The sequence below is a fragment of the Mastigoproctus giganteus genome, chromosome 6 (assembly GCF_048544385.1).
Source record: "Mastigoproctus giganteus isolate SK-2022 chromosome 6, ASM4854438v1, whole genome shotgun sequence".
In the NCBI taxonomy this organism is placed as follows: Eukaryota; Metazoa; Arthropoda; class Arachnida; order Uropygi; family Thelyphonidae; genus Mastigoproctus; species Mastigoproctus giganteus.
The window spans coordinates 126685071-126706608 of NC_143580.1; the positions used below are offsets into that span (position 1 = coordinate 126685071).

General features: G+C 39.2%; 1 protein-coding gene across 2 annotated transcripts in view; it reads right to left on the minus strand.

Moving 5' to 3' along the window:
- Window positions 1–21538, minus strand: part of Dhc64C (dynein heavy chain, cytoplasmic) — a 1460071-nt gene that overhangs the window by 812726 nt on the left and 625807 nt on the right. For both annotated transcript variants that reach the window (XM_090376486.1, XM_090376487.1), the window contains exon 44: window positions 14265–14468. In XM_090376486.1, the coding sequence (XP_090232612.1) occupies window positions 14265–14468 (204 nt within the window). The remainder of the gene's footprint in view (window positions 1–14264; window positions 14469–21538) is intronic.

A 21538-nucleotide genomic window follows, 5' to 3' on the forward strand; every position in this document is an offset into this window, starting at 1 on the left:
CTGCGAGCACAATTACAGAACTCTGCAAATAGAACGGTCACTATACTGCAAGACTGGGCTGACAACAACAACAATTTCTCCAAGACATGCTCAATCCTACTCAGGGGGACCTTGGATATTAGGAGGCCTCCCCAAATCCAGCGATAACAATCAAATTCACAATCTAATGAACTAATGGTTATCTAATAACCTAATGAGACTCGTAGCAGGGAAGAAAAATGCATGGGATGCATGTAAATTATCAAGCGACTCAGAAGCCTATGGCAGATATAAGCTAGTCTGTAATCAGGTCACAAAGAAGGTTAGGCAGGCGAAGGCAGATTACGAGAAATCCTTGGCAAAAGGTGCTAAGAAAAACAGCAAGGATTTCTTTACTTATATAAACTCTAAAAGGAAGGGGTTGAATCTGATTGGTCCACTGCACATCGATGGTTCAACTGTTGATGATCCTGCTCAGATAGCAAACAAACTGAATGAGTATTTTGCATCTACATTCACACATGAGGAATTATTAAGGTTTGAAAATGGCAGAAGGTTATCAAATTGTAGCAGGATACTTAATGATTTTTTAATAAAAGAGCAGAGTGGAGGAGAAATTGTTGAAGTTAAACTTAAGAAAAGTACCTGGGGTGGATGGGATCTATCCAGTTATATTAAAGGAGGCGGCAACGCAACTAAGCAAACCTTTAGCCATAATTATGAGAGCGTCCTTGGACTCAGGGAAGATTCCCACGGACTGGAGATGTGCAAATGTATCCCCTAATTACAGACCAGTTAGTTTAACTTCTGTTCCGGGTAAAATAATGGAGTCACTTGTTAAGGATGCATTGCAGGATTATCTAGACAAGACTGCAGCAATAATTCAGACACAGCATCGGTTTGTTAAGGGAAAGTCTTGTTTGACAAATTTGATAGGATATTATGATGTGGTTACAAAGGAAATGTATGCAAAATATAATTTTGATATCATATATTTGGATTTCAAGAAAGCTTTTGACACTGTTGCGCATGAAAGACTATTGTGAAATTGGAGCAGAATGGCATTAAGGGTAAGCTGCTACAATGGATAAAAGGATGGTTAAGTGGGAGAAGACAGAGGGTGGTAATCAATGGGTGCTGCTCTTCGTGGACTAATGTTATTAGTGGAGTGCCACAGGGTTCGGTGTTGGGTCCACTGTTGTTTTGTATATTTATCAATGATATTGATGAAGGTATACAGGCTTAACATCGAAGTTTGCAGATGATACAAAGGTTGGCAGGGTTGTTAATGACATTAATGGCAGTGTGCTACTGCAACAGGATCTAGATAATTTGGGCAGATGGGCTAAGAAGTGGCAACTGAAGTTTAACCTTGACAAATGCAAAGGACTGCATATGGATAGAAGTAATCCCAGAGAAACGTACCAACTGTGTGGTACTACACTTAAGGTGATAGAAAATGAAAAAGACCTGGGAGTAATTGTGCAGTCAGATTTGAAGTTTTCTGAGCAATGCAGAGTGTGTTACAGGATGCCAGGGCAAGTCATGGGGTTTTGTCAATGATATATAGGAATTTTGCTAGCAGGGAAAAGGAGGTGATTATCCCTCTGTATAAGGCAATGGTCATATGCCACACCTTGAGTACTGCGTACAGGTCTGGAGGCCTCATTTTAGGAAGGATGTAGATTTACTTGAACATGTACAGAGAAGGGGCAACAAGATTGGTGAGGGGAAAGAAGGGATCCTCTTACCAAGAGAGGCTTAAATTCTGCAAATTGCAGTGGCTGGAGACTAGGCACCTGGGCAGTGATCTGATTGAGGTTTATTAGGCCTTGAATGGGTTGAGCACTCTGAATTCTGATGGGATCCTTCCACTTGTTCAGATTACGAACCTAAGGGGGCATAAATTCAAATTAGGAAAGGACAGATGTAGAATAGATGTGTGGAAATTTGCCTTTAGCCAGCGGGTGGTTAATTGCTGGAACAAACTTCCATCTGTCATTGTGGAAGTTGATAGGTTGAATAAATTTAAGGAGGAACTGGACAGGCATTTGGAGGGAATGGTGTGATTGTTTTTTTGGCTGATGCTGCATTAGCTCATACACTTGCTTTCTTGCATCACATGCCACTACTACTACTACAAGGGAATTAAAACATCTATGAGTCATGCTTGAAAGGAATCTAACCATACAACCACATCTGACATACATCAAGAATAAAATCAAAAACTATTCTGCACTCTTTGCAAGAGTCACCCGCAAGGACTGGTGATTCATGCAAAGGCTGGGGATTGAGGAAAAGGACCCCCACCCTCTTCTACATGACAGTATTCTTGCCACCCACTTCATATGCCTCCAGGATCTGGTACCACCTCAGTCATCAGAAGAAAACTCGAGACGCTACAAAGATATACCCTGCTAACGATCTGCAGAGCCTGCAGGACGGTCAGTACTCAAGTGCTGCAGGTCCTTATGGGTGCCCTCGTCCTGAACCTGGAGATCTTTCGTCGTGGACTCTTCCAGCAACTCACCAAAGGAAAAATGTCCACCTGCCCGAACTACATGATTGACTTAGCCAATGACCCTAAAATGGAAAAGAAGGGACTCACACTGCATCTCCAACCTGGCAAACATGCTGGGAAATCTCAGTCACAGGTGAAATCAAATGGAAATTCGCGCTGACAATTCAGACAGAATAACCAAAATACCCTCTCCCTCTTTCTCTAGGTCTCCTGGTCACAGAACATGGTACATTCAGACAAGTTATGAGGCTTCTGACTCAGTGACACTCCTCTCTGCCACTGCAGCCAAACAGAAACATGGAACCACCTCGTGTGTCACTGCCACATGTATGAAGATCTATGCTGCTGGCTCATCACTGGAATTGGATTCACACTGCAAAACAAGGAACATCTCATCCTGGAAGAAGACAGCTACAAAGCGCTAACAAAATTCGCTCAAGACCTCGTCGGCAGAAGATGGACCTTCCCGAAGCTGCAACCAACACAATGAAGAGAATGCAAGCACCCATCATCTGAAAAACAATTTGACACCATTAAGAACCACCAGAACAAATCAAACCTGCAGGGATCTGGTGTCATAGTAGAAGGACCAAAATAAAATCAAAAATGCACACCCAATGGCTGGACTAAACGACCTCGGATGGGACTCTAACCCATGAATTGCTACAAAATAAAATGGACTTCAGGAAACCTCGGACGGGACAATGTCCCAGACAATGTTCCACCGAGTGAAGAAACTGCAGAGCCACTCAGCACATTAACCTTATTGGTGATCTGAGTTGGCATCCATCCCTGGTCCACTTTTTTTTCCCTGGGAGATGGGGGGGGGAGGTGAAGGCACTTCTATCTCCTCCCCTCCTCACCACCCACACTTTCCCTTCAGGTAGGGTATGGGCATGCTGCACCTAATCTCAAAGTCCCCCTCCCTATTGACTCCATTCTTCTGTCTCTCATCCCCCCAGCCTTCAGTCTCCCCCGCCACTTTACCTGCACATAAGCGAAAATGCGACACATCCAAATTTAAATACAGCCAAATTACATTTGCCCACAAACAATTTTCAGCCTCTCAATTCTAGCGCTACCCCTACGCGATCACTTCAATTTTCTTTTTTTTAAGGTCCTAGACACTGAAATTTTAGGAAACTAAATGGCAGGACCTGCCAGAGAACTTATTTAAAATACTGGTGTACCTGGTCTGCCTCCACAGGACAAAGTAAGGGCAAAATCAGGCCTCAGCAGAGGTTGGGCGGCTAAATGGCCAGAAGAACAACGGTACATGTCATTGCACACTACAATGTCCATACCTAGAGGTTGTCACAGACATTCTCTCAGATATGCCAGACAAGCTGCACTTGATACCTGGAAGTCTAAAATGCTGATGGAACTGATATTTGGGTGACAATCAAGTCAAGTGGACCCGGTTTTGGTGAAGTAGGGTCGTTCTGTGACAGCCAAATCCTCTGCTTGCACCTTCACGATGGTGGAACTGTAGTAATCCTGGATATAATCCCTATGCACAAGCACAATGTGGCTGATCACACAGGTATGAACCCTGTAAGCAGAGGTCGAGGCAGATGACTCATCAACTGGTGAAATACCAACACGTAGATTATTGAAGGTTTGAAGAGGTGGAACACATGTTCAGTCTCCAGAGCTAAGTTCGGTCAACCCTTCCATCATGCATTTCACAGGCCAGCTGCTAGTTAGTACACTGGACCGAACCTATTAATAGTTGACTAGGAGGTTTCTGGATCAGCTAGTGTAAATCTTGCTACCTCTACTCTGACAGTGACTGAAGGGAGTTCAAGTAGTGTGTATGAAGGGGGCATTGTAGAGGCCACGTAATGTCAAGAATATGAGTATATACTTACCATATGTATGGCATATCCTAAAATTTCTTTACTTCATATAGCATCCCCCACCACCACTTTTCTTACTATTGAATACACCATGAATTGTCAAAATAATAGAGTAAGCTTATCTGACATGAACAAAACCTCCCAAACACTTCCTATTCCATTTCACAAATATACATGGTCTCAGTTCTAATCTCAACGATGTCCATTTCCACCTGCAGTCTGCCAAACCCCATGTACTTTTTCTGACAGAATCTCAGTTATTGGTTGATTCAACCACCGCTCATCTGAGTTGCCCAAATTATTCGCTGTATGATTCCTTTATTCTCAAAGGTGGTATATGTGCATATGTTCATAGCAATATATTCCCTGTCAGAGACTTGGTAATTTAGAATATCCTCTTTTCTATCTTCTCTGGCTTAAAATCTTTACCTAATTCTGTCAAATTCATTTGTTGCCTCTACTGTTCTCCCAACTCCAGACTAGAGGAGCAAAGCAAAAGGCTCAAGCTAATGGGAGTGCTGTTGCACAGGGGAAAACAGAGAGGATCAGTTGCCCTCTGAATCACAGCCTTTTCAAATGCACTGCTTGCTTGATGTATGTGGAACAATCAGGTACGGGACATGATATTGCCAAGGGAAATGTGTGTGTATGTGTGTGTGAAAAAGGTAAGGAGTGTGAATAAATCAGGTGACAACTCAGCATTGATGAGTGCTTGAAGGACAGGGTGGATGCTCTTGAAGGATTTAAATTAAGAGGCCCATCAAGCTCTCAGCTGCCCACATCAACACCAGAGCCTGCACCTGATCATCACGCAACACAGTGGCAACCCTCCAAGACAGAATACGCTGGTCCCAAAGAAACTAGTAGTTGTTGGTGACTTTATTGACAGGGAAACCAGAAACATGGTATATAAAAAGGATAGGTGGAACAGGACAAGGGTATGTCTGCCAGGAGCAAAGGTTGATGTTGTAGAGCAAATATCATCTTTTAAGGGCACAAAAGGTGATATTGTTGTACACATTGGCACTAATGATATTAAGAGTAGGAGACCGGCAGAATTACTTAACAAGTACAGTAACCCCAGAGTAACGTATCAACTCTGTGGTACTACACTGACAGTGGTAGACAACGAAAAGGACCTGTAGGTAATTGTGCAGGCAGATATGAAGTTTTCTGAGCAGTGCAAGAGTAGTTCACGGTGTCTTGTCAATGATATACAGGAATTTTTCTATCAAGGATAAGGAGGTGATTATCCCCTTCTCTAAAGCAATGGTCAGGCCACACCTTGAGTACTATATACAGGTCTGGAGGCCTCATTTTAAGAAGGCTGTAGAGCTGTTGGAACGAGTACAGAGAAGGGCAACAAGATTAGTGAATGGAAGGGTTGCTCTTACAAAGAAAGGCTAAAGTTTTTGCAAATTACAGTGTCTGGAGACTAGGCACCTGTGAGGTGATCTGATTGAGGTGTATAAAACCTTGAATTGTTTGAGCATGCTCAAAGCTGATGGGATTCTTCCTCTTGCTCAAAATAATCATATGAGATGGCATAAATTCAAATTGAGGAAAGAGATGTAGGATAGATGTGTGGAAGTTTGCCTTTAGCCAGCGGGTAGTTGGTTGTTGGAATGGACTTTCATCCTTTGTTGTGGAAGTTGATAGCCTAAATAAATTTAAGGCTGAGCTGGACAGCTATTTGAATCGAACAGAGGGGTGAAATGGCTGATTTCACCCCCTTTTTTTGGCTGATTCTGCATAAGCTTGCTTTCATGCATCATATGCTTCTACTAATACTAACTCCACTAATCACTTAGAGCTCTTTGACTTCTCCTTGCAACATGACTTTCTCCAGTCCAACTTTCCTAATGATAATATAATTTTCTTTGGTGATTTTAATGTTCACAACTCCAGCTGGCTTCCATTCTCTAGTCATACAGACCCAGCTGATCGATATGCTGAGGCTTTTGCTATTACTAATGACCTCGCACAGATCATTCATTTACCTACCAGAAGACTGGACAAACCAAACTATACAGCCAACACACTTGATCTTTTTCCCCACAAACCACCCTTCTAAGTGAGTGGATGATGAAGTGAGTCCTTTAGGAACCTTGGTGATTGTCTCTTCTCCAATGGAGCAATTATCTCATAGCTAATCCCAACCTTGTGTTGTTTGGCATTACAGCAATGTAAAACGGGATGACCTGCGAGATTTCTTTTCTTCTTTTCCTTGGTCAGATTATGTTTCAAAACTTCTGATGTCAACGTTTGCTCAGATGATGTCAGGGAAATTATTCTTGCAGGAATGGAATCCATTATTCCACACTCCACTTTATAATCCCATCCTTTATCTAAACCTTTGTTTTCCAATAAATGTTCTAAGGCTGTTCAAGAGAAGAATACGGCATATTGTAATTGGCTTGTTTCCAATTCTTCAGTTTTATTTTCTGCCTACAACCAAAGCTCACAACATTGTAACGCAGTTATTAATCAGTCGAAACTAGATTTTGAACAGGCTAAGTAGAAAACTTGCTTCTTGCCCTAATGGTAGCCGAGCATTCTGGTCTCTTGACAAAGCTATTGGCCACAACTTTTGCCCATCACTGCTCCCACCTCTGTCAAACCCAAGTGGTTCTACTGTCACTTCACCCAAGAATAAAGCTGACCTGTTATTATTCCATTTTTCTTCCAACTCGTGTATTAACGATCTTGGTAAAACATCTCCCACCATTCCCAAAATTCTCCATTCAATGCCTCCTGTGATCTTCCATGAAAAGGATGTCAGAAGAATTTTGATGAATCTTGATGCTAAGAAAGTTGCAGGTCCTGATGATATTTCTCCACTTGTTCTCAAAACCTGTGCTCCTGAAATTAATCCCGTTCTTTGCCACCTTTTATCACTTTCTTATTCCAAAGGTGCTTTGGAAATTTGCTCATATCCAGCCAGTTCCTAAAAAGGGTGACAAATCCCTTCCAAAATCAATTAACTGCCAACTCTTCAACTAGCTAGAATCCTTTCGTCTGATCAACAATCGACAGTATGGATTCCATCAGTGCCAATACCCTGGCGATATTCTGGCTTATATTACCCATTTATGGACAAATTCAATGGAAAAGTTTGTGAAACACAAGCAGTTGCTCTTGACATCTCAAAGGCTTTCGATCTTGTTTGGCATAAAGGATTTCTAAACAAGCTTTCATCTTATAGTTTGCCAACTTTTTTTCTTCAGTAAAGCAGTTATTCCAAACAAAATTTTGAACAGGCTATTTAACATTACATCCTCAAAAGGTTATCTTTTAAGGATCTAATGTGATTGGTTATCCAGTTTTCTCTCTGACCACTTACTGAGGGTGATAGCAGATAGCATGAAACAGTGAGATCATCGGCATAGAAGTATGAACTCACAGGGCTGGAAATATTTTTAGTCATGATTTATACTTATTGTGAATAAGGTGGCACTGAGCACAGAGCCCTGTGGCATCCCTTATTCTTGTACATGCGTTTGGGAGAGGACTTGTCGGTATCGAACTTGAAAGGACCCATGCTGAAGGAAGTTCTGTATGAAATATGGTAAGTTGCCTCTCAGGTATAGGGAATTCAGATCTCACAGGACACCAAAAACGCCATGTGCTGTCGAAGGCTTTCTCTATATCAGGATATACTATGTACTATAGGTTTGATACCTTTCGTGTTTGGGATTTACATAAAAAAAAAAAAAATACCATGACGAGATGCTCATTTCGGCTGAATGCAGTCCTGATGTTTGTTTGTACTTTGACCATGAAATCCAGGACTGATTTTTCTGAAACCAAATTGATTATCAGAGATTAGGTTTTTGGAGTCAAGATACCATGTGAGTTGACGATGAATTATTTTTTCCAGAGTTTTACTAATGCAACTGGTGAGAGAAATGGGTCTATAGTTTTGAGGAACAGACTGATCTTTCCCAGGTTTGACTATTGCTATTATATAGGAGTAATGCAAGGAACTGGGGAAGGAATGTTCAAGAAAGATGTGATTGAAAAAGGTGAGCTGCAAAGAGACTGATTTTTTATCAGTGTTGGAACATCATGTAATATATTCCATTGAAGCCTGCAGCACTGTTTTTTTGAGGTCAAAATGGCTTCTTGAAGTTCAAGAATTGTAAGCGGTTGATTGTAGGGTGATGAACATCTAGATCTGAAGTTCAATTGGGATTTTTCAGCTAATACTTTGATCTTTCAAAATGATAGATGATATGCTGTCGAGGCAGACAACTATCAAAATACAGTCCCTAAGGTATTCGCTATCTCTGGGGGAGCTGAAGGCTCCTGTCCATTCCAGTTGAGAAGTGGGGAGGATAATGGGAGATATTTGCCCTTTAGCTGTTTTATTTTTCTCCATATTATTCTTGTTAGTATTTTTATTAATCGAGCTTGCACATTGAATCCAAGAGTCTTTTAGCTTTGTTGCTAATGTGACAGGCCTTGGCTCTAAGTCGCTTGTCAGTTATAAGATTGACCGCAGTAGGATGTTTGCGAAATAAATTCCACGCTTGGTTTTTTTCTTTTTTCGTGCAGTTACACTCTTCATTCCAGCAACTATTTATGGTTCTGCGGTTCGTTGATTGTGATTGTGGCATCGCGGTAGATGGAGAAGCCAATATTTGCCTTGTAATGTGATTGGTAACTGTGTCGACTGGAGAAGTTTCGAAGATGTGGTTATCAAAGGACACACGGGAAGTGAACTTTGCCCAATCTTCTTTGCAAAATTTCCATTTTATGAGGTTTTCTGAAATTATGGAATGAGTTGTTTGAATTTTACATATTACTGGGAAGTGATCACTGCTGAGCGGATAGTCAAGGGCCGTCCACTCAATACTAGGAAAGAGGGACGGGCAGCAGATGGAGAGATTTATTGCAGAGGCTGTACACGTAGAGAGAGATGGATCTAAGTTGGTGAGTCGGTATTTAGTATAGTTAGGTTTTGTCTGTCAGTGAATACAGTAATACCTCGACTTACGCGAACTCTGAGTTACGCGGTTCTCGATTTTTTCATTTGGTGTATATCTAAAATTAGCTTACCAGTGATTTGGAAGTCAAATCATAAAGCTTGGGTGACAGCTTCCATTTTTGAGGACTGGTTTGGTCACCATTTCATACCCGAAGTCGAATGTTATTGCAAGTCTAAACAGATTCCATTTAAAGTGATGCTGCTTATTGACAATGCACCCGGTCACCCTCCTGCCACCCTAATTAATTTCGACCCACGTGTGAAAGTTGTGTTTTTGCCTCTAAACACAACCAGCTTGCTTCAACCGATGGACCAGGGAATCATCAAAACATTCAAGGCTTACAACACGAGGCGTTCGTTTGCACGTCTGAATGAAGCTATGAGACAAAATAGTGAGATATCTGTTAAAGACTTTTGGAAACAATTCAATCATTTAGATGCCGTAAGAATCATTGAAGAATCTTGGGATGAAATTCACTAAAAAACATTGGTGTCTGGAAGTAACTTTGTCCATTTTTTTTTTTTTTTTTCAAAACCGAGACGAAAACAACGCCAGAAACTGATCATGTCGCTCATGTGATAGGAGAAGTTGTTAATCTTGCCAGGCAATTAGATTTGGAAGTCAATGGTGATGATGTCAACGAGCTGTTGGATTCAAATAGTCAGGAGCCAACAATGAATGAGCTCATAGAGATGAGTGAGCAAAACTTCACTGAAGTATCCGACACTTCAGACCCAGTTCCACCAGAAAAGCACATAAAGCACATGACAATTGCAAGCTTGACAGAAGGTCTCAGCTCAATTGAAGAACACGTTATAGCTACAAAGCAAGTAATAAAAAAATTATTAGCTTGCTACGAAGAAATTCTGCATGAAAAAAAGGCGCTGTGTCGTCAGACGAATTTGTTGGATTTTATGAAACCATTGACATCGAAATAACTTTTTTACGTAACTCATTATTTTTTTAATACATATTTTGTATTAATAAGTATAAAGAACTGCAATTTTATTAAATATTTTTCTTCTAAATTAGTGTTTTTGTTAGTCCTTGATCCCAATTAAACAAAATTTATATGTATTTATATGCAAAGTTGTACCCTGACTTACGCGAATTCAACTTAAGCGATTTTCGTCAGACCACCTATCGCCTAACTTCGGGGTATTACTGTAGTTCAATGAGTTGTCCTCGTCCATCTTCATTGGGAAAACCCCACAATTGATGGTGTCCATTGAAGTCGCCTAATAAACAAATAGGGGTTGGCAACTGCAAAATAAGATCTTTATGTTCATAAATGGTATAGGGTTGACTGGGTGGTAGGTAGATAGAGAAGTGTCACAGTAATACCAATCGTTATACGTATCGCAACAGCTTCAATGGAGGGTTGTAAGGGAATTTATCTGTCTTCAACAAAATCTCTAAAATAATTTTATCAGAATAAACAAATTTCTTATTCGGTTTTCATCGTCTTGCCACCAAGACGAAAGTTCTTTCATATTCCATGATTTCGGGTAGCATATGTTTAAAATTTCTTTCAATGGGATCGTTATTTTCTTTATTCAATTTAAAATCGCCCTGTTTCATTAATAAAGAATATCCTAGACCTCATCATCACCCATGAATCAGATGACATAACAGGGCTGACAGCAGAGGAACCAGTAGCAGGAAGTGATCACTGAGTTCTAAGGTGGATGATGATGAGAGAGGTAGCAGTAGTAAAAAGGCAAAGGAATGGGTTTTAATTTCAGAAAAGGAAATTATGATGCCTTAAGGTACTAACATGGCCTCTAATTAACTGGGTAGATATCACACAGAGAATGAATACAACTGAACTGTGGTATGCTTTTAAAACATTAGTCACAGATGCCTTGAATGCATTTTTACTATTAAAAAAAAAATACTCCAGGAGGATGTTCCAAGTTGGATGAATAGTGAAGTTGCCACATTACTTGAGCAGAAAAAGGTGGCATGGAAAGGTTATAGAGCAATAAAAAGTACTCAAGCCTATAACAGCTACAAGATGATCTGTAATAGAGCCACAGAAAAGGTTCGACAGGCAAATGCAGTTTATGAGAAATCACTAGCAAACAGAGCAAAGAGGGGGATAAGAAATTCTTCACATATATAAATGCCAAGAAGAGTAGGACAAACCAGATCACACCTTTACGCAAGGGAAAGGGGATAGTCTTAAATACACCAGCTGCCGTTGCAGATGAACTCAACAGTTATTTTGCATCGATATTTACAAATGAAAAAGCTTTTGTTGCAATGGGAAATTGTGGGAGCGAAGTTGAAAAATATGTAATTAATGATATTGAAATTTTGCAAGATTATTTAATGAAAAAAACTTTCGAGCCTACAGGCCAGTAAGGCTCCTGGAGTTGATGGAATATACCCTTTAATCTTAAGGGAGGTGGCAAATGAGTGCATTGAACCATTGAGGCTAATTATGCAAGCATCACTGATATCAAGGGGAGATTCCCTTGGATTGGAAAAGTGCAAATGTATCTCCCATACATAAGGGTGGCTCTAAAAGTGAAGTTGGAAATTATCGACCTGTCAGTCTGACTTCAGTATTACGGAAAATCATGGAGGCAATGATCAAGGGTGGAATTCAGGATCATTTGGATCGAATTGAAATTCTCAAGGATACTCAGCACGGTTTTGTAAAGGGAAAATCATGTTTAACAAATCTGGTTCGCTATTTCGAAAGGGTCACTCACGAGCTGGATTTAGGGAATAATTTCGACACTGTGTATTTAGATTTCAGCAAAGCTTTTGACTCAGTCCCACATGAGCGGTTGCTTTATAAGCTGGAACAGGTTGGAATCACTGGGAAAATCCTTAGATGGATACCAGGATGGCTTCAGGGCAGGAGGCAGAGGGTTGTGATAAATGGCTATTCCTCAGATTGGATTGATGTAAGAAGTGGGGTTCCCCAAGGATCAGTATTAGGACCACTGTTGTTTTTAATTTTCATAAACGACACTGATGAAGGGATAGAGGGCGTGATGTCTAAATTTGCAGATGATGTTAAAATTGGTAGAGTAGTTAATGATCACTGTCAAGCTGAGCTTCTTCAGAGAGACCTAGATAGACTTCAGGAATGGTCAGAAAAATGGCAGCTATGCTTTAATCCAACAAAGTGTAAGGTATTACACCTGGGAAACAGTAATCCCAAAATAACTTATTCACTTGGTGGAGTTCAACTAAAACCAGTACTGGCGGAAAGGGACTTGGGTGTTACGATACGGTCAGACATGAAATTCTCTGAGCATTGTAAACAGATTGCAAGGAAGGCCCATGGTGTCCTATCGATGATCTATCGAACTTTTGCAAGTAGAGATAGGGACGTGATAATCCCATTATATAAGACTTTTGTTAGATCAAACTTCGAATACTGTGTTCAAGTATGGAGACTTCACCTAAAGAAATACATCGAGCCCATTTCACCCAGCCATTCGTTCCAAATGTTTTAGTCTAGTTCTTGCTTGAATTTATTTAATCTATAAACTTCCAAAAACATCAATGAAAGTTTGTTCCGGCAATCAACCTCAATCAGATCGCTTTGCAGGTGCCTAGCCTCCAGATGCTCCAATCTGCAGAACTTAAGCCTTTCTTCATAAGAGCACCCATTTGTTCCCCTCACCTCTCTTGTTGCCTTTCTCTATACTTATTCTAGCAACTCTACATCCTTCCTAAAATGAGGCTTCCAGATCTGTACACAGTACTCAAGGTGTGCTGTGACCACTGCCTTATACAAGGGGATAATCACCTCTTAATCCCTGCTCACAAAAGTCCTGTATATCATTGAGAAGACCCTGACCTACTCTGGCAGCCTGTCCTCTGCACTGCTGAGAAAATGTCATATGTGAGTTCACAATTACCCCCAGGTCTCTTTCATTCTCCACTACCCTGAGTGTAACACCACCCAGTTGGTACATTTCTCTGAGGTTACTGCTACCCAGAATTTACTTATTCGGAATGCCTTGCTTGGATGGTCTGACTGGAGCCTTTTCACCATTTTTGGTGTACCTGCTGCATCCTCAAGACATCTCTGGATGACAAACGGAGAGAGTTTGCTTACCGGCTGAGTTGATAAAAATGCATTATCAGAAAAGCTGGTGGTTCTGATTTGTTAGAGTTGTTTTTCATTCTTTTCAGAAGATGGAGATTGTCTTCCATTCTGCCAGTCTCAGTATGTTGAGAGCCTGTTGGCTCTAGTGGCAGACATGAATCACAGTCCAATGTTGCTCTTTTCTGCCCTGGTAGTGAGAACCTTTCCTCCCATTGCTCCTGCCTCCCCTTGGTGCAAGGGGAGGCAGGAGCAACTTTAAGTTGTATCTAACATACATACATACAGACCAAAAATAGTAATCTTTCCTTAGAAGCAGGTGTTTGTAAGTAAGTGTTTTTATTAAACATGCAGTCTTGTTGGACTATGTAGTTTATTGCAACTTCACCATTCAAAATTTTGCCTGAATGGAAGTTTACTTTGGAAATGTTCCTCTGTAATCTGAATAGTGCAGACAAACTGAAATTTATCACATGTATCTTGATCTGGATTTTTTGCAGCTGAGAAGCATCTAAGAATCAATTTAACAATATTGATTTCATAATCAATTAATCTGAATATATTTGATTACATGAATTATTGAACATTTCATAAATGTTTATTGTTCATTTGATTATGAAAATATTTAACTATGCCCATTACTAACTTACACAGCAAATTTATCAAAATCTGGTACACTGCAGATTTTAATAGATTGAGTTTTAAGATTCAGATATAAAAATGTAGGCATATTATCATAAGTAAATATTATCAATAAAATAAATATAGAATGAAATGTAAACTAAAGTATAACCTAATTAAGTCCGAACTACGTCAAACATATTTAACTCATTTAAACTTACCTGCATGGGAAAATCAATATGGTTATGATTATAATTGATCACGTTACGACAGGCTTGATTAAGCATTGAGAACAATGATCCAAGTGCTCTCAAACGTGTGAAGTCCATTACGTGATCCTGCCGTTTTGCAAATTCAAGTGCTCTTACTACCAATCCATCTGATGTGAAATAAGGAGATAAGATAGAGGATACATCTCGTTGAACCTAAAGGAAATAGTTAAGAAAAAATATATATATGATTACACTAATATTCTTGAATGTCTAGCTGCATAAATGGAAAACATTTCATGCTTATCAATCATCCTTTTTCTAAATCAAAATGCTATGTGAGATTGAATATTTTTTTAATACATGCATTTCTTTTAAATTAAAATAATAACTGAAATATCTATGCCATTAAACATTATGGATAACATTGAATGAACAAAACTATACAGAATTACAATTAAAAAAAGCAAATTATAAAACAGTAAAAAAGTATATTTTTCCACAGGGTCTGTCTCCTTGAATTTTAGAAAATGTGTGTGCATGCACATGGGGGGGGGGGGTAACCTCCACTTGCACACAACTGATTACATACAGTCAGTCTTGCATCATTTCACTGGATATGCCATAGTGGAAACAGCATTACCTAGAATTTTATCCTTTCATATTTTGAGAATATTTTCTTAACTGAAAGTACTTTCAGAAAATAATAATTCAGAATTCACATTCAATATTTCAGATGTAAATTATTAGAAAATGCCAATATAAAAGACTGCTATTCTGCTATTTTACTAAAAGAAAAGTTACTGGCTTGTTTGATCAAAATAAGGGAACCTTGATTTACAATTGATTAATATTTTGTTGCACTCTCTTTAGCCTTAATGACTGCACCATAGTGATTAGGAGTTACTGAGATAAAATTAATACCTATTTACAGTTTCCGATACAAAACAAATCCAAGATTCCAGTGTTTCTTTACAGCAATGGCATTAGCCATTTTATTCTGATCTCTCTCTCTCTCTCTCTCTCTCTCTCTCTCTCTCTCTCTCTCTCTCTCTCTCTCTCTCTCTCTCTCTCTCAGCTTTTCTGTTTTCTGTCTCTTCAACAACCTTATCCACCACACATCAGAAACTCAACCTGCTTTCAAAGAAAAAAGTGTTATTTTAATTTCACTATTTAAAATTCAAGAAATCTTATATTGTCACACAAATAGAAAATAAAAATGACCCTCTAAGTCAGGCCTACATTTGAGATGGCAATACAGGTTGACCATCACTAATCCGGCAGCATTGGGACCAGTGAGATGCCGGATTAGTGAGTTTGCCAGATCACCAGTGGTTATTTTAGCACATACATTTTATCCAACAGCTAACCACTTCCTTCTACCTTTAACATGCTGACTGTCAAGCTAGTTTAAGAAAAAAATCTCCCAGGGGCCAAAAAATATTTAGGAAATAATCTGATTAGTAATTCTAAAATAAATATTGTAATGTAAGTGTTGTCATTTTTTTGCTTAAAATATATAAAAAAAACAAAAAAAAAAAAAACTTTATGTCGCATATATGTTTTATAACTAAAGTATATTGGTTACTTTATTTCTTGAGAAGACATGTCGGCCACAAACATGTGATGCCATTACGGCATACATACGACGGTCGTTTGTGATTAGTTTATTGCACTCACGGTGACCGCTGCAATAAAACTAATTGCAATAAAATAAACTCTCAACATCGCAATAAGTTTGTCAGTATTGTTAGAGATTTTTTGAAAACAAGTTCGTTAGCGCGCTGTATTACCCAACATATTGTGTTGTGTTTTTCTGCAAGTTTGTATAAGTGTGTTGTAAAAAAAAAAAAAAAAAAAATCTAACGAGGAATGGCTAAAAGAAAATTACTAAGATAAGAGGAACTCAGAGAAATTACTGGAATTTACAATTAAGCAGAGTTAAACTTCTCACAGACACACCACTGTCGAGTTTTCTCAGAAGTTCAAATTTATCTGTTACGGACAATGTACGGTGTTTGTGCTTTACACCATGAGGGGCACTTCCTTTTCATGAGAGAGACAGAGATATTACCCTCTACCCGAGATTATGCATTGGAACCACAGTTGGGGCTAAATGTGAGCAGGTTATAATAATAAATGCAGAAAAACAAGTGGAAATGGCTTGCCAGTGTTTACGAGTTCGCTTCAGCAGCTGATGCTGCAACCAACGCCACCAAAACAGTAGTGACAGGTCAGTGCACCGACCCGGGAAATTTGAAATTACATTCTCAGAAATGATGTCCAAATTAGCAGTGGCCAGATTAGTGGTCAACCTGTACATGATCATTTTAAAAGTATACAAACAAACTCCAGAAATAACAAATGTTAGTAAAAAATGTGATTTGATTTGATTTAAGAGTTCTTGGCGCAAGAGCTACTGTGGCTAAAATGCGCCTGTAAGATTTAATTTATCGGTTTTGTTCTAATTGGTATATTGCTTCTAATAATTTCCAAGAGTAATAGATAATACTTAGTTTTATATTTGATTATAGTAATTTATTTCTTGAGGAACTGAAAAACATCTGCTATATTTTTTCTATCTTCCAGTATGGTTTTGAGAGTGAGAGGGTGATGTTTGTTTAGCTCTTTGAAGGAGTTTCGGCGATCATCTGCAAAAGCTGGACAAGTAATCAGTACGTGTTTTACTGTTTGTTGTGTGTGACAGATAGGGCATGGGGGGGATCTTCTCCTCGCAAAAGATAAGAGTGACTGAAATACGTGTGTCCTATCCTTAACCTAGCAAGTATCACTTCATCGCGCCTATTTTTCTGAATGCTGGATTTCCATGGCTGGAGTAATATTTTAATCTGATGCAATTTGTTAGTGGTAAGTACTTGCCATTGCTGCTGCCAGTGATGTTTCCCACTGCGGTCAATAACGTGTTTGTAGTCAGAGAAAGAGATATATTCTGATGCAGAAATATTGTTCTTGGTTTCTTTAGCAGCTCTGTCTGCTTGTTCGTTACCATGTATTCCGACATGGCTTGGGATCCAGCAAAATCTAATGTTACGATGTTGTTCAAGGAGTTTTGATATTTTGTATTGAATCTGCTGTTGTAGTGGATGTTTGTTACAACTGATATTTTGTATTGCCATCATGGAACTACGGGAGTCAGTAAAAATTATGCTGTTTTGAAAACTTGAATGGTCGATTTCGTTTAATGCTAGCATAATGGCTTGCAGTTCTGCAGTATAAATGCTACAGTCTTTTGGGAGTTTTTGAGCCAAGGTGATGTCAGAAAAGTAAACTGCCGCTCCCACATGAGAATCAGTTTTGGATCCATCTGTATATAGAAAGCAATGATCTGAAAATTGTGCCTTATAAGCAGCATGCAGCTGTTGATGGTTTATATGAGAAAGGGTTTGTTTTCCCCAAATGTGGAAGGAAAAGTCGCATAAAGGTTGTCGGATTATCCATGGTGGGGTAGACTGCTTCGTCAGTGGAATTATGTTATCCAGGTTAAGCTCTCTACTGAGAAGAAGGTTTTTTAATCTCACATTCGCAGGTTTATTGATTCTTTGTTGTTGCTGATAATGTTGTTCCCATTCAGAAGTAAAAAGAGTTTTCTGTAGAGGGTGGTCTATAAGCAGCATGCAGCTGTTGATGGTTTATATGAGAAAGGGTTTGTTTCCCCAAATGTGGAAGGAAAAGTCGCATAAAGGTTGTCGGATTATCCATGGTGGGGTAGACTGCTTCGTCAGTGGAATTATGTTATCCAGGTTAAGCTCTCTACTGAGAAGAAGGTTTTTTAATCTCACATTCGCAGGTTTATTGATTCTTTGTTGTTGCTGATAATGTTGTTCCCATTCAGAAGTAAAAAGAGTTTTCTGTAGAGGGTGGTCTGGTAAGGATTTTATTTTAGCTGCGTAAGAGAGTAATTGATTTTGTCTTCTGATTTGCAGAGGAGGTTCTTGAGCTTCAGCGTACAGGCTCTGCACGGGTGAGGTGCGGAAAGCTCCAAGGGCTAAACGGAATGCGCAGTGATGTACCAGGTCGAGCCATCTCAGGGCACTAGGTCTTGCCGAGTCATAGACTGGGGCACCATAGTCTAGCTTAGACCGAATGAGAAGGCGATATAAACGTAGTAGGATTGTCCTGTCTGCTCCCCAGGATAAAGCAGATAGGACCTTCAAGATGTTCATTTTCTTCAAACAGTGGGCTCTTATGTGACTGATATGCTCTAGGAAAGTCAGTTTTTTGTCAAAAACTAATCCTAAGAAACGGACACTATTTTTAACTGGGATGATCTGTTCTTTCAGCGTGAGTTCTGGGTCAGGATGGAGATTCCTTTTTCTGCAGAAATGTATACATGCAGTCTTTTGTACCGATATTCTATATCCATTTCTTTGTCCTCATATGCTGCGCTTGATAAGAAATGCTGAAATCATCAGCATAAACAGTTGTAAAAATATTGTTTGGGATTTGTTCTATTATTGTGCTGAAGTGGATTGCAAAAAGTGTGGCACTAAGTACAGATCCTTGAGGGACCCCTTCTTCTTGATAATATATATTAGAAAGTGTATTGTTCATTCGAACTTGGAAGGTCCGATTCTTAAGGAAGTTATGTATGTAGAGGGGTAGATGTCCTCTAAGGCCAAGTTGATGTAACCTTTTAAGTATACCATATCGCCACGTGGTATCATATGCCTTTTGGATATCAAAATTAACCATGACTTGGTGTTGTTTCCTGAGAAAAGCATTTCTTACTTGATTTTCCAGTTGTATAAGTACATCCAAGGTACAGCGATTTTTTCTAAAGCCAAATTGTTCTGAGTTGAGAAGACCATTATTTTCTAGATACATTATTTTCTATTGTTGACCATTTTCTCTAAGATCTTGCCTAAGCAGCTAGTCAAAGCTATGGGACGATAGTTCTGTGGGTCTGATAGATCTTTTCCCTGTTTTGGGACAGCTAGTATTATTGCGTGGTGCCATTTGTTTGGGAAAGAATTTTCAAGGTATATTTTGTTGTATAGGTCTAACAGGGCTAATTGGGACTGTTCATCTAATTGTTGTATCATTGCATAGTGGATTTCGTCAGGACCGACGGCACTGTGTTTCACCTGTAACAAAGTTTGTTTTAGTTCTGCTACAGTGAGCGGCAAGTTGTATTGTTCACACTGATTGCTAGAAAAGTTTAGTTTTATTTTTTCGGCCTCTTTCTTGTACGTTTTGAAAGCTGTGGGGTATGCACAATTAGCAGATGTATTCGAAAAATTTTCACCAAGCACATTGACTATATCTAAGGTATTTGTAACCAACTGTCCCTTCCAACTTAGCAATGGTGAGGGGTTTAATTGAGAACTGTTTGACATCCTTCTGATCTTTTTCCAGATAAGTGTAGCTGGTGTGGAAATAGTTATAGTGGATGCAAATTTCATCCAAGCAGCTTTTTTGCTTATTTTTTGTACTTTCCTGACCTTAGCTCTGGCTCTCTTGAATTGTATCAGATTGTCTGTTGTTGGATTTCTGCGAAAGAGGTTCCAGGCTCTATTTCTCTCTTTTTTAGCTTCCCAGCACTCTTTGTTCCACCATGGTTTTGGATATATTCTAATGTTAGAAGATGTTTTAGGTATTGTCTTTTCCGCAGCTTGAAGCATACTATCAGTAACATAGGCTACTGATGTTTGTACTGATTCTCGTTTAATAATGTTGCAGTCTAACTTGGCTAGTAACCTGAATGTTTCCCAATCTGCATCATATATTTTCCATCTGGGGTGCCTACTGGCTTGACATGGCGTTTTCTTCATGATTTTCAAAATAATGGGGTAGTGGTCACTGCTCAATGGAGTCTCGTGCACGCTCCATTTAGTCATAGGGAACAGTGTTGGAGAACAGATTGATAAGTCTATTGCAGAACTGCTTTTTGATGGAAGGTGGAAATGTGTGTGTGTGTGCCGTCATTTAAAATCATTAGGTTGTTATCGACAACTAATTTTTCTATTTGCTTACCCTTTTGGTCTATTTTGGGATCGCCCCATAGTGGGTGATGTCCATTTAGGTCACCTAAGATACAGAATGGAGATGGTAGTTGAGTGATCAGCTCTTCGAAATCCTTAAATTGGAATTCTTGATTAGGGGGTAGGTATATTGAGGCTATGGTAATGTTGAAGCCTATTGCTAGATGGACTGCAACTGCTTCTAATGGTGTGTTCAATGGTATTGTTTGGGAAGGTACATGTCTGTTAACTAATATTGCAACTCCTCCTCTCGTTGTTCCATTCGTTATGCGATCCTTTCTATATATGATATAATTTTTGATTATACTATTGTCCTGTGGTTTTAAATAGGTTTCTTGTAGGCAGATACTTAGTGGGTGGTACTGGGTGATGAGGTCTATAACATCATTAGTATTTGAGCGAAAACCTCGACAGTTCCATTGGATAATTGTACCTGTCATTTGAGGTTAGATGTTCCCTCGGATTGCTTCCTTTGGGCTGATTTAATTTTTGTCTACCTTGGTTTTGTCTTTCTTTGAAAAATATGGTCTACCCGTATCCATTTCTTCTTCAGTGAAGATTTCGAGAATTGGTTCCTCTCCTTGGTTTCTTGCATCTGTATCCATTTGTTCTGCAATCTTTTTTCCTGTATTACCTATCTTTTCTTTGTTTCCTTTTCGCCTTACATTTTCTGAATTATCTGGTGGGAAAGATAACGGAGTATTGATAATCTTTTCTTGTTTTTGTGATGGAGATGGTTTGTAAAACTCACGAACCCATTCTGAGATGGATTCTCCTGGGGGGATTGTGACATCCGTTTGTGTGCCACAACATTTTGAAATGGGTAATTTAATTTCCGGAGCCTTTTTGGTTGTGGTAATCTGCGCATAAGAAGGTTTGTTTGCTATATTTATTGTAATCGCCTTTTTAGCTTCCTGATATGAAACTCCATTTTCTGCTTTGTATTTTTGTATCATTTTTTCCTTCTTCCAAATTTAAAGCATTTATTAACACACAATTAAATAATCCATAGTAAAGAAAGCAACTTTACTAGATTAGGAAGGAAAGTATGTTCCCCTTTACAATTTACACATTTATGGTTTCCAGCTGTGCAAGCAGAAGTGGCATGTTCTTGCGAACCACAGTTTGCACATGTTAATTTTCCTCTACATACTGTCTGCGAGTGACCAAACTTCTGACAGTTGAAACAACGGAGAGGGTTCGGGATGTACGGTCTTATATTGCAGTGTAGATATCCAGCTTTTACTGATCTGGGTGCTTTAGGCGTGTTCAAAGTGAGTATCA